At 38.0% G+C, this 13307-nt stretch overlaps 1 protein-coding gene across 3 annotated transcripts in view; it reads right to left on the reverse strand.

Moving 5' to 3' along the window:
• The window catches only part of TSEN15 (tRNA splicing endonuclease subunit 15), a 29977-nt gene extending 17454 nt beyond the window's left edge, over positions 1 to 12523 (reverse strand). For all 3 annotated transcript variants that reach the window (XM_030302741.1, XM_030302742.1, XM_030302744.1), the window contains exons 1-3: positions 12401 to 12523; positions 9520 to 9601; positions 9141 to 9276 (exon numbers count right to left, since the gene is read on the reverse strand). In XM_030302741.1, coding sequence (XP_030158601.1) covers positions 9141 to 9276; positions 9520 to 9601; positions 12401 to 12523 — 341 coding nt within the window. The remainder of the gene's footprint in view (positions 1 to 9140; positions 9277 to 9519; positions 9602 to 12400) is intronic.
• Between the last annotated feature and the right edge of the window lie 784 nt (positions 12524 to 13307).

A 13307-nucleotide genomic window follows, 5' to 3' on the forward strand; every position in this document is an offset into this window, starting at 1 on the left:
GAGAAGTCAGCATCAAGAAGTCCTGGGAACAATACAGGACCAAAGCCTATAATACTAATACTATGTGTCTATGCAGCAATCCAACAAAAGTGAACTGGAATAGTGAGTCAAAACAACTATAATAACAAAGGTTAAAACCACCAGCAAAAGCTAAGCACTAAGTATCGATAGTTACTAAGATCACACAGAGACGTAACCAGACATTATATGCCTACCAATGAAAGAACAGACCACCAGCTATAGTCTTACTAATGTGATCAAATTAAATCTATAAACCCTCTGGTTGCAGCTGCCACTTTGCAGCAAACACAGAGGACAGGGAAACATGTTGCAATGCACCATGAGTGAGCAATTAGCAAACCCAGACTATGGGAAAGTACACAGGTCCAACTGCCCAGATTCTTTAACAGGAAAATTGCTAAGAAAGGGATAGAGGCAGAACCAATACGTCAGGGCTAGTAAGCTACTGGTCTGTGAGCCAAATCTGAACTTCTGTTTTTGTAAATAAAGTTATATAAGAACACGGCCACACCCACTTGTTTATATATTGTCCATGGCTGCTTTCACACTAACATGGCAGAGCTGATGAGTTGTGACAGAGACAAAAGAGCCTGTGAAACAAACAGCCTTTGCTATCCAGAGCTTTATGGAAAAAGTGTGCCAATCTCTACTGCAGATTAATGGAGATTTATAAGATACGACAAAAAAATTTAATGGGCAAAAATCTCACGGGAGATTTATAAGATACGACAAAAAAATTTAATGGGCAAAATTCACAAAGAACTCTACAAATTTATTTGCAGAGATAAAGTTGATTTTAAATTTTATATGGAAAATAAAAGGACTAGTATAGCAAAAAAAAAAACAACTTTGAAAAAGAACAAAGTTGAAAGACTTACACTACCTGATTTCAAGTCTTCCTATAAAGCTACAGTAATCAAGACAGTGTGACACTGACATAAGGACAGACACACAGAGCATAGCACAGACTAGAGAGTCCAGAAAGAGAAGCACACACACGGTCAACTGAGTTTCAACACAGGTGTCACAGTAATTAAATCACACTGAACAACGGGACATGCATTTGCAAAAACAAAAAAAGAAAAAAAGAATCTTGACTCTTAGCTCACACCACATATAAAATTCAACTCAAAATTAACCACGGACCTAAAAGTAAAAACTAAAACTGTAAAATTTCAAAAGAAAACATAATTGAAAATTTTATGACTGTGGGTTAATAAGCACACACTTCTTACACAGAACCCAAAAATGACAAACTGTAAAAGAAAATAAAAAGATTAAATTGAACATCAATCAAAATTAAAACCTCTGTTCCTCTAAAGAAATTAGTAAAAGTCATAGACTAAAAGAAAATATTTTCAAAAAAATATTTGATAAAAGAATTGCATCTAGAACACATAAAGAACTCTTACAATTTATGAAGAACACAATACAACCTTTAAAATTTAAGCAATAGATTTGAGCTGATACTTGACAAAGAAGAGGTATGGGTGGCAAATATGTACATGAAAAGATGCTCAGCATCGTTAGTCATTAGGGAAATACAAATTTAAAGCCACAATGAGATATCACTACTTAATTGAATGGCTAAAGTTAAATAAACTGATCATCCAAATGGTTAAAACTAAATAAACTGATCATCCAAAATGATCACCCAACTGGAACTTTTATACTTTGCTGGTGAGTATAGAAAGTAACACAGTCACTTTGGAAAATAGTTTGGCAGTTTCTCATAAAATTAAAAATATATTTACCATATGAACTAGTTAGTAATTCAATGCCTAAATGTTTACTCCAGAAAACTGAAAGCATATGTCTACACAAAGACCTATATGAGAATATGTACAGTGTTTTCATCCATAAAAGCCCCAAACTAGAAACAATCCAAATGCCCAACAACTGGCACCTGGATAAACAAATGGTGGTGCATCCACATAATGGAACACTACTCAGCAATAAAAAGGGGCACACTACTTTAGGCAACAGCATGGAAGAATCTCCAAAGCATTATGCTAAGGGACTGACGCATGACACAAAGGTTATAATTCCATTGATATGACATTCTGGAAAAGACAAAACCGTAGGGATTGATGACAGAGGAACATGAGGGAAGTTTGGGGAGAATTGTGTATTGGTTACATGACTATACATTCATTAAAAACTCACAGGTCTATTTCCGTAAAATCAGTGATTTTTACAATATATAAATTTTACCTCAGTAAGATTGACTTAAAAAAAGGCACAACTATACTACAGGGAAACACAAAGAAATTATTATTATAAAACTATGAATAACAGCTACTTTTGTGGGAAGGAGAGGGTTATGCTTGGAACAAAGCACATGGAAGGGGTTTGGGGATAGCTGAAAAGAGTTCTATTTCTTTGCTTGATGGTAGTTACAAGGATTCAAGATGTTTGCTATATAACTCAATCTATACATTTTTATTGTGCAGTTTTCTGTATCTGGTTTTATTTTACAACAAAGATTTAAGACAAGAAACAATGTGTTGGCAGGGATATGGAGGAAAGGGAACACTTGTGCACTGTTGGTGGGAATGTAAACTGGTGCAAACAGTATGGAAGACAGTATGGAGGTTCCTCAAAAAATTAAAAATAAATACCATATGACCCAGTAATTCCACTACCGGGTATTTACCCAAAGAAAATGAAAATACTAATTCAAAAAGATATATGCACCCCTAGGTTTACTGCAGCATTATTTACAATAGCCAAGATATGGGGTAACCCAAGTGTCCATCAATAGCTGAATGGGTAAAGATGTGTGTGTGTGTGTGTGTGTGTGTGTGTGTGTGTGTGTACATACATCATATATATGTAATATAAATGATGGAACATTACTCAGCCATAAAAAAAAGAATGAAGTATTGGCATTCACAACAACATGGATGAACCCAGAAGATATTATGCTAAATGAAGCAAGTCAGAAAAAGATAAAAACCACATGAATTCACTTAAATGTAGAATCTAAAAAACAAAACAACAAACAGACATAAACCCAGAAATAGACTCATAAGTAGAGAACAAACTGGTGGTTGCCAGAGAGAAATGGGTGGAGGGTAGGCAAAATAGGTGAAAGGGATTACAAACTTCCAGTAATAAAATAAATAAGCCATGAGGATGAAAAGTGTAACATCAAGAATACAGTCAATAATTATATAACTTTGTATGGTGACACATGGTAACTACACTTATCGTGGTGAACATCTTATAATGTATATAACTGTCAAATCACTATGTTATACTAACATAATACTATATGTACTATACTTCAATAAAAAAAAACACCAATAAAATAGAAAGAACTCTAATAGCTATGAGACTTCGCTGCCTACTATGAAACCTTGGTTCAACTCACTTAATCCTTCATTATCTTTTGGAAACAGCAGAGTATAAATAAAGATACATTTTTAACCTCAGCTTTTTATATGTGAAATTGGGATAAAATACGTTCTCTATATACTATTTAGAATTTTAATACTGATGAAATGAGAGTATACTTAGGAATATACTTTGAAATATTGTAATGTCTACAATGCAAAATACTCTTACAACCACAAGTTATAATCTACAGTATCACTCCCCCTGCTTAAAGCCCTTCAGTGACACCATCCATCTGGCAGCAAGTTTTACAGTGTTCTTTGTGGAACCTAGGACTCAACAGACATGCTTCAGGGTCAGGGACTCATGTACATTGCACAGATTGTGCCTTGCACAAGAATGCCTGATGCAAGCAGGTCTGAAATCCGGCTTATGCTGCTTGCCAAGCCTTAAGTCCTGGTGAAGAGACTTTTGTCAGTCCAGGAGGAGTATCTCTAATTCAAAGGCACTCTCTGAGCTAGGTGTAGCCCTATTCAAAGACTCCCCCATAAGTTAATACCTTCTTTTTTGTCAAACAGTAACAATGTGCACTGTCTGAAAAGCTTCTGCATAGTTAAGACAAACCTCCAATGAGCACATTTTAGGTTTCTCTTTTCCTGGCTACAAATGGAGTTGAGCCATTTGAGTTCCTTTTCTGTGACTTGTCTGTTTCTGTCCATGTTTTTTGTTGGGTTGTTTTTCCTGGAGTCACATAAGTTATTCATATACTATGAATTTGTCAGTTATGTGTCAGTAAATGTCTTTTCCTACTCATGAAAACTTACATATTATGAGACTATAAACCAATAGCCTTTTTTGTAGTTTTGAACTTTATTTTTTTTAAATATTATTTATTGTCACGTTGGCTAACATACAGTGTATGCAGGAGCAATTTACTAACAACCAGTAAAAGGGAAGGTGTAAATGCTAGAAGTCTCAGCCATTCTACCTCTAGACTTTCACCAGAGAAACTCTCATACATGACAACAAAGATATACTTATGAGGCTCTTCATTACAGTACAACCTTTGATAGCAAAAAATTGAAATCAGTGATGGCTTTCATAATCTAGGTAACCTTTTCCACCTCATTTCCTATACTTCCCTATTTTCTCATGAGTTCTATTTACTCATTTGTTCATCAGCTACCTTATCCAACATTATTAAGCATCTACTCTGAACCAGACACCATGCATACAGCCAGGCAATCATGCTTAATTACTTGAAGCTGTCCTGCTAAAACATGGCCTCTTACCACCTTCAGGAGGTTTTTCCTGTCCTTCCTCTGGATCCTGCTACAACCTTCTATAAAGTACTTTTCCGTACTCGTACTCCATTATCCTTGTTATTCAATTACCTAACAATAAAATAAGTTGAGACAGTCCCAAATTACACATTTAATGAAATCTCAGAACAAAGGAGAATTGTTTTTATTAGATTCCATCCAACAATTACCAAAAAATGAAATAAAATTTATTTTCCACGCCAACATTTAGCGCTAGAACACTATTTTTAAGGAGATGTCTTAAGTACCATCTGATCTCATTTACATGTGGAATCTTAAAAAAAAAAAAAAAGTCCCTAGATACAGAGAACAGATTGGTGGTTGTCAGAGGCAGGGGGTAGGCAGCAGACAAAATGGGCTGAGGGAGTCAAAAGGTACAGGGTTCTGATAAAATAAATAAATTATGGGGATATAATGTATAGCACGGCAACCACAGTTTATAATACTATATTGCATATTTGAAAATGGCTAAGAGAGTAGATCACGAAAGTTCTCATTACAAGAAAACAAATTCTGTAAACTACATAAGGTGACAGATCTTGACTAGGCTTATTGTGATCATTTCACAATATATACAAATACCAAATCATTATATTGTACTTCTGAAAGCTAATATGATGTTGTATGTCACTTATACCAAAAAAGGGAGTTGTCTTGATTAACATGGTATCCCCAGTACTTAGATCACTGCCTGACACATAACACTTAATAAATATTTGGTAAGTAAAGACTAAAAAGCCTCAGCAATATTATATGACAAATAATGATGTTTAAAAATAAACACAGTGATTTATTATTGAGAAAAGTAAGAGCTGTTAGCTCTCTTATATATATTTTTATGGTGAGCTACCCTCACAAGGCCCTACCCAAATACTGTTTGGACATATCTCAATGAATTTCTTACCTATGCGAGGCTGCCAAAGATTTAAAGCCAACAATTTTCTCCTCTATGTTACTAATGAAGGAAAATTCCTACATTAACCACAAATGTCGGAAATTACAGCATTACTGTTAGATACATAACATTTTATATATAAAGCATTCATGGAAGTAAAAACAGATAAAAGTATGCCTACTACCTAAAATATCATTCCTGCTAAAGACCGAGGAACCATACCAAACACACATTCTCTCATTCACACACACAAATCTTTATTTGTTAAAAAGTTATTTGCATACTTTGAGTTGAGAAAATTTTATGCCATAAAAGGCATAATAAATCTAATAGGTGCTGAGCCTCATTTATGCTATTTTCTATATTATTATTCTACTGCATAATATAACTATGAATATTTATATAAAAACCAATACACAAAGACTTAAGCCCTCTGAGTTATTAAATGCAAGAGTGTAAAAATGGCTTACTAAGTTATCCTTTCAACTAATTCTATTTAAGAAGAAAACAAGCTTTATGCAATAAAGCTGGAAAATCAATAATCATCAGTTGGCAAGAACTAGAAATTAATAGGACTCAAATTTGTACCTCTAGACTTATGAAATCATTTTGAATCAAAGAGACTACTGATTTTATTTTTTAGGATTAAGTTCAGGTTAATTAAAAATGGTAGTTCCTTGTCCAAACAAATAATATAACAATAATACTAGATAATATAGTATTTGTTGCAATAACTAAAAGACACAGGGGGGAGTTTTAAGGAATGAATTATTAAGTCCTTTAGATATAGAAAGGCTTGGAAATCATGCTAGTGAAAAATACAAAGTATCAGTGATCAAATTTGATGTCAACTCTATCAACTATTTGTGATCCAAACACACACAAAAATCTCACAATAAAGGGCCTCTAAGAGAAGGGTGTGAATAGCCTGATATATCAAAACACAATTCTCATAACGAATTATACAAAGCCATACAAAAATACTAATAGAAATCTAAAAATTAGTGTAGTACAGTTTCATGGAATATAACAATAAAAATAACCAATTATAATAGCTTTGATTTGGAAGGGATCTTACATATTATCTATGGATAATCTAGACCCCTCAATAAAGGACAAAGAAACTGAAACCCAGAGAAATTAGGTATGTCACCAACCATCAAACAAAATATTAAGTGTCAGTGCCAAGACCAGAACCCAGGTCTTAAGGTTTTAGTCCAGTGCTCTTTTTACCTCGATCATAGTGAACTAGAAAAAACAGGTATTTATCAAAGTCCTTCATGTTGGAATTTAAGGTGCTATGACGTCTTCCATGCTTAATACACCTACCCAAATATAGCTATGTTTTTATTTGTCCTTTCTTCCTGACTCAAAAGCTCAGAAGCTAGGATCCTCCTCCTTTAGCTCAATATTGATCTCAACTATTTCCTTGAATCCATCCCTTCCCATCTCTCAAGAATCTTGCTCCATGATGGGTGCCTGGGTGGCTCAGTCGGTTAAGTGTCCGACTTAAGGTCATGATCTCACAGTTCATGGATTCCATCCCCGTGATGGGCTCTATGCTAACAGCTCAGAGGCTGAAGTCTGTTTTGAATTTGTGTCTCCCACTCTCGGCCCCTCCCCATTGCACACTCTGTCTCTCTCTCTCAAAAATAAACATTAAAAAAAAATTTTTTTTAAGAATTTTACTCTATCAATAATTTTTTTACTCTTCTATTTTCAGCCTTTCTGAATGACAGTTCACAGGACAGCTGGCTTCCCTCAGAACAAGACAGAAAGACAGAGTGCCCAAGATAGAAGCCATGGTCATTTGTAATGTCATCTTAGAAGTAACATCCCGTTGTTTCTGTCTCATTTTATTTGTTACAAGCCAGTCAATAAGCACAGACCACACTAAAGGACAGGGAATTACACAAGGGTGTGACTACCGGAGTACAGGAAGCCAGGTTAGAAGGTGCCTGCTACAGCTTCTAAAGGAAAAAAGCAGGAAGGGGAAACTTGATAACCAGATACCAGGACTTCTCAAGCAGAAATTACGAAAATGTGGCACTGGCACAAGCATAGGTATATTGACAAATGGAATATAAAGAGAGCCCAGAAACAAGTCAATGCACAGATGGAGCTTTGGAAAATGACAGAGGTGACATGTCAGATAATGAGGAAAGAAGGGACTATTCAGCAAATGCAAGTAGAAAAAAATGATTATCCACATGAAAATAAAGTTCCTCCAGTAACCCTCTGTTTGTTCTCCATATTTAAGAGTCTCTTATGTTTTGTCCCCCTCCCTGTTTTTATATTATTTTTGTTTCCCTTCCCTTATGTTCATCTGTTTTGTCTCCTAAAGTCCTCATATGAGTGAAGTCATATGATATTTGTCTAGAAAGGAAATATTTCTTAACCCAGACACAAAGACATTGATTATTAAAAATATGTAATATGATTATATTCAAATTAAGAACTGTTATTCATCAAAAAAATACCTGAAAACAGATTTAAAAACCGGGAAACAACCAAAATGATTATTATCAAGAATATATAAAGAACTCCTACAAGTCAATGAGAAAACTACAAATAATCCAATAGGCAAAGGATATGAACAGGAATTTCTCAAGAAAAGAAAAAATAAATATATAAATAAATGTTCATTATCAGAGATCAGAAAAATGCAAATGAACACTACCAAGAGATAACTCATTCAACTGGCAAAAATCTCAAAATCTGACAATACTAAATGTCAGAGACAATACTACTCCAAAATATCTTGTTTACATTGCAGGTAGAAAGTGAAGTGAGGCAACCACTTTGGAAAACAGTTTGAAATTATCCCCTAAAGTTGAACATTACAACACTCCATCATCAGGAGGGTGGATGTGAAAACTATGGTACCATCACACGATGGAATATAATACACATACAGAACAATAGGTGAATTTCAGCAGTATAATATAGAGTGCATAAAGTCAACCTCAAAAGATTACATGCCCTTTATATAAGGCATATATACATATGCCTTTTTCTGGGAAACAGAGAAGGAGGAGACCCACAAAGTTAGCTCTAAGTTACTGCCAAGAATCTAGTTTTGTTTTGGGAGGTTGATTTGGAGAATGTGTCATGAAATAAAGATATGTTTTCCAACTATGTGTAAGTAAGATTTTTAAAAAAGGTTTAGAAATGCATGACACTTTCTTTGATTTCAACTTGCAGGTTAATCACACTCTTCCCCAACATCTAAAGCAAATATTACCCGTACCAATTATTATGGTATATCTTAAAATATCTGTGTTTCAACTGTAAGGTCTTGCCTCCTTATAAGAATGAAGACATTTTCTGTTTCCTTAAGGACAGTATTTCTAACATATATATTCCTTCTCTGAAAAAGTACTGACCATACAATAAGTGCTAAATACTTGTTAAATGTTTATATTTAATTCAGTCCTCAAATAGCCCAGAGTAAAGCTATGATCTCTGTACCCTATATTCCTTTAAAAATATTTACTACTGTGAATTTAATGATTCCTGGTGGAAAGGAAACAACCTGATAAAGACCAAAGTCACCCGCCTACCTGTTATGGCTGAGGGAAGCACTGATGGGTGTAGGCACCACAGTCTGTAATCCTTCTCCTTCTATCTCAGTACCGACAAGGCAGATGAGCTGTAGATCTGGTAAGCCCACACAATTTACTTCATGCCAACTTTTACCTGAAAGTACATCATTGAATGGACAATAATGTTAATCAAAAATAAAAGATAAAATTCTAAACTTCCACCTAATACTCTGCTGAGCAAACATCACCCATAATATTATCTTCTCTTCACTTTCTAGTATTTTCTGTTACCCAGTAATTCCCAAAGTATATGAATGAAGAAATGCCATAGCCCAACCCAACCCTCCAGCCCCCCCACCACAGGCCCAACAACAAAACAATAAAACAAATAACTTACTCTCCATGAGGTCCAGGTAAACCAAGAATGCTATGTAAACTTGGCTGGCATCTCCTATATCTAATTCCATCATTTCTAAATACTGGAAATGAAAATGTAATTGTCAGAGAGGCAAGAATGTCTTAATATTTTCTTTCACTTGATCAATTACTCATTACACATATACAAAAAAGTAGAAGACTTTCTTCTAGGTATAATGCAAGTTAGAAGGCAATTAATACCTGATCCCCATCTCTAAAAAAAAAAAACAAAAAACCCTGAAATTGTTAAGGCAAACACATGCACACTTGCAACTGTTAGGCAAATAAGAACTCATGACAGTAAGTGATGAAAAACCAGTGTGTAGAATAAAAAAGAAACCATGACACAAGTCAGAGCTCTACTCAGGTGCATCAGTTCATGAATGTTTCATGGCAGAGATGGATACAAGTTGGGCCCTGAAAGGCAGATATGATTTGAGGAAATAGAGAAGTCAGGGTAACAGTGTGAATAATCACACACAGGTGGGAATAAGCCACACATACTCAAGGGCCTCTAAAGAAACCTATCTGCCAAGAATAGACTTTAAAAAAAAATCATTAAATGTTTATTTTGAGAAAAAGAGAGAGAGAGAGGTAGAGTGAGTGTGAGTGAAGGAGGGGCAGAGAGAGAGGGAGACAGAATCCCAAGCAGGGTCCACTCTGTTAGAGCAGAGCCTGATGTGGAGCTTGAACTCATGAACCATGGGAGTCAAAATCAAGAGTCAGACGCTGAACCGACTGAGCCACGCAGGCGCCCCAAAACATTTTTTAAATAGGATTTCTGTTGCAGTATGTTTGTGGAAGCCACTATTTCCATGGTCTCTGTTTGCCTGTGAAGAAAGTCTGCTAAAATACCACTCCCGCTTCATTCAGACTTGCTGGTCAGCGCTCGGGGAGCATTCTTCAGTGGGCTATGCCTGCAAGGGAAGCCTGAGGTTTTCCAACTATCCCAGTGACTCAGTGGGTGAGCAGGTCTAAAGTAGAGGTGAGGCATCGGCAGACCCACATGGGTATAAACTTTCAGTCCTTTCTCCGACTAGCTTTGTCCTAAGTGTGTACAGGTCCGGGAGAACAGGGGTTTTATTAGTTGTCCCCCTCATACCTCAGATGTGTTTGAAAATGACAATGAAAAGGTGACTGGAGACCAGGTTGCAAGGGTCTTGAGAGTCAAACCAAAAGTTTGAATTTTACCCATAAAGAAACGCTGAGGATTTCTAAGCATGAGACCAATATAATGAAATTGATGTTGCATACTATATATATTTTATATATACTATATAGTACTTACTAAATGTTCAGTGCTTTACATTAACTGATTTAATCCGGTAATGATCCTCTAAAGTAAGTACTATTACTATCCCCATTTTACAGATGAGGAAACTGAGGAACAATGAAATTTGAAAACTTCCCCCTGGCCCCCCTCAAAAAATCACAAAGCTGGTGACATAACAGGTTTTCAGAGTCCGGCAGTTACTCAAAGTCTCAGGCAGAGAACTATTGGGTTCATGCTTCTTAAGGGTGTTATGATTATTCCTTTTTTTTTTTAATATAATTTATTGTCAAAATGGCTAACATACAAGGTATACAGTGTGCTCTTGGTTTTGGGGGTAGATTCCCGTGATTCATCACTTACATACAACACCCGGTGCTTAGTCCAACAAGTGCCCTCTCAATGCCCATCACCCATTTTCCCCTATCGTCCACCTTTCCAACCCTCGGTTTGTTCTCTGTATTTAAGAGTTTCTTATGGTTTGCCTCCCTCCCTCTCTGTATATATTTCTTCTCCTTCCCTTCCCCCACAGTCTTCTGTTCTCAAGATCCACATATGAGTGGATCAAGATCCACTCAAGTTTCTCAAGATCCACATATGAGTGAAAACATATGATATCTGTCTCTTTTTAGGGCACTGAGTAACATCTCCATGTTTGTTTTTCTCACCTTGACCAGGAATAAGGGGACAGAGGAGGAGGATAAAATCAAGAAAGAGAACATGAAACGGGGTGAACTCTTTTCAGACTTCTATCTTCAAAAATGTTTCTTCCCTTGACTGTTTTTAGATAATTATCTATGACATACTGCTCCCCAGCAGAAGACTGCAATGGTACTAAAGTTACTAGACCCCTCTCTGAGATTCCTACAAAACCCCCATCTCCATTCACTGTCCGTTCATTGTTTGGGACATTACTGGTCCAAGGCAGCAATTTGCCAAACAGAAGCAAGCAAGGTGCTCTATCTTCTTTGCTGCTTTACCAAAAAATACACCCTTATTGTTAAGCAGTTTTGCTTTGGGGAAGTATTCAGATTTTAAAAGATATCAGAAAAATTAGGAATTCGCACTTCAGCAAAATCAACAACGGCACACTCTCGGCTCAATGCTAAGTGCAAACGTAGCTGTGCCTAAACTTTTATCTTCTTATGCATCCAAGGCTCGCAGACTGTTTTTGCTGTGGTTGTTGGGTTACTGCAAGGATTAAATGAGACCGTTCTCAGGAGGAGCCCTACGTTATTACTGGGCTCTGCCTTGAGAGGCGCTGGATTTAATGTCTTGCCCTGGAATGGCTGGTGTGTGTGTGTGTGTGTGTCGGGGGTGGGGTGTCCGAGCAATAGTTCAACTCTGGCTGGGTGTGTGTGTGTGTGTGTGTGTCGGAGTGGGGTGTCAGAGCAATAGTTCAACTCACTGAAACCAACAAAAACAACAACTGGCTGCAACAGGCAGTGTGCACACGGGTCCCCCTCCGCGAGGTTCGCGCGCAAACTCGGCGCCAGGGCCCCCAAGGCAGTCGAGGGCCGAAGGGGCGGCGCGGCCTTCCACCTGGGGTAGGGGCCCGGACCGGCGCCCTGCTCCTCTCGCGCCTTCTGACCTTAGGGTGGGTGCCCATCCAGGCGTCCTCCGGGGCCCATGAGTGGGCGCCGCCGCCGCGAACGCCGCCTGGGCCCAGGCCGCTGCAGCCCGGCGTGGGCTCGGCACCGCCGCGCTCCTCCATGCCGAGCTGGGCGGCGAGCCGGTGGTGCACCGCGCCCCGCGCCCGGCCGGAAGCAGTGGCGCGCGCGGCTGGGTTCCGCTTCCCCGGCGTGCGCTGCCTCCTGCCGGAGGGGCGCAGATCCTCAGAGGAGGAAAGTTCCATCAGCCCCTCCCTCCGGCCAACGGAGCTAGCGCCTGATCAAATGCGCTCTATAGTTTCCCTCTGCGCTCACTCAAATCTGGGCAGATGCTTGGGGGAAGAAAGTTCAAGAATACCCTTAGCCCAGAAGCTCTTAATTCTCCTTACAGCAGAGCTATTTGCAGCCCCGTTGAGAAAGCGGGGAATACTTCAGGCCTCTTTGCCTTCAGCATTGGCTCCAGGGCTCCTTCTCCTGAGAAAAGGAGAAGCCTCATTTATTGCCCTGTCATGTAAGTTTAAAGTGTGAAAGTCGATGAGATCTCTGTAGAAGAAAGTGGAAAGAAGAAAGACCAGACTGCCAAGGGCCATGTTTTTAGGCTGGATCCACCTTTCAGGATTAGAGGAGCAGAGCCTGAAGCATAAATTTGTTGAATGAGCCGTCAGAAAAGTAAGATGCAAAGCGCAGTGAGTATGTGACGTGGAAGCCAAGGATGAGGAGTTTCAGATAGGCAGAGTAGGACATTTTAAGCATTTATGGCTTTACTGTGAGTGAAATGGGGAGACACTGGAAGTTCCTGTTACGTTTGAACAGGATCCCTGTGACTGGGGTGTTAAGAATAGATCTTAGGGCGCAAGAGTAGAAAGAGGGACCTGTTAGGAGGCTGTG

Source organism: Lynx canadensis, chromosome F1, assembly GCF_007474595.2.
Source record: "Lynx canadensis isolate LIC74 chromosome F1, mLynCan4.pri.v2, whole genome shotgun sequence".
Classification (NCBI taxonomy): domain Eukaryota; kingdom Metazoa; phylum Chordata; class Mammalia; order Carnivora; family Felidae; genus Lynx; species Lynx canadensis.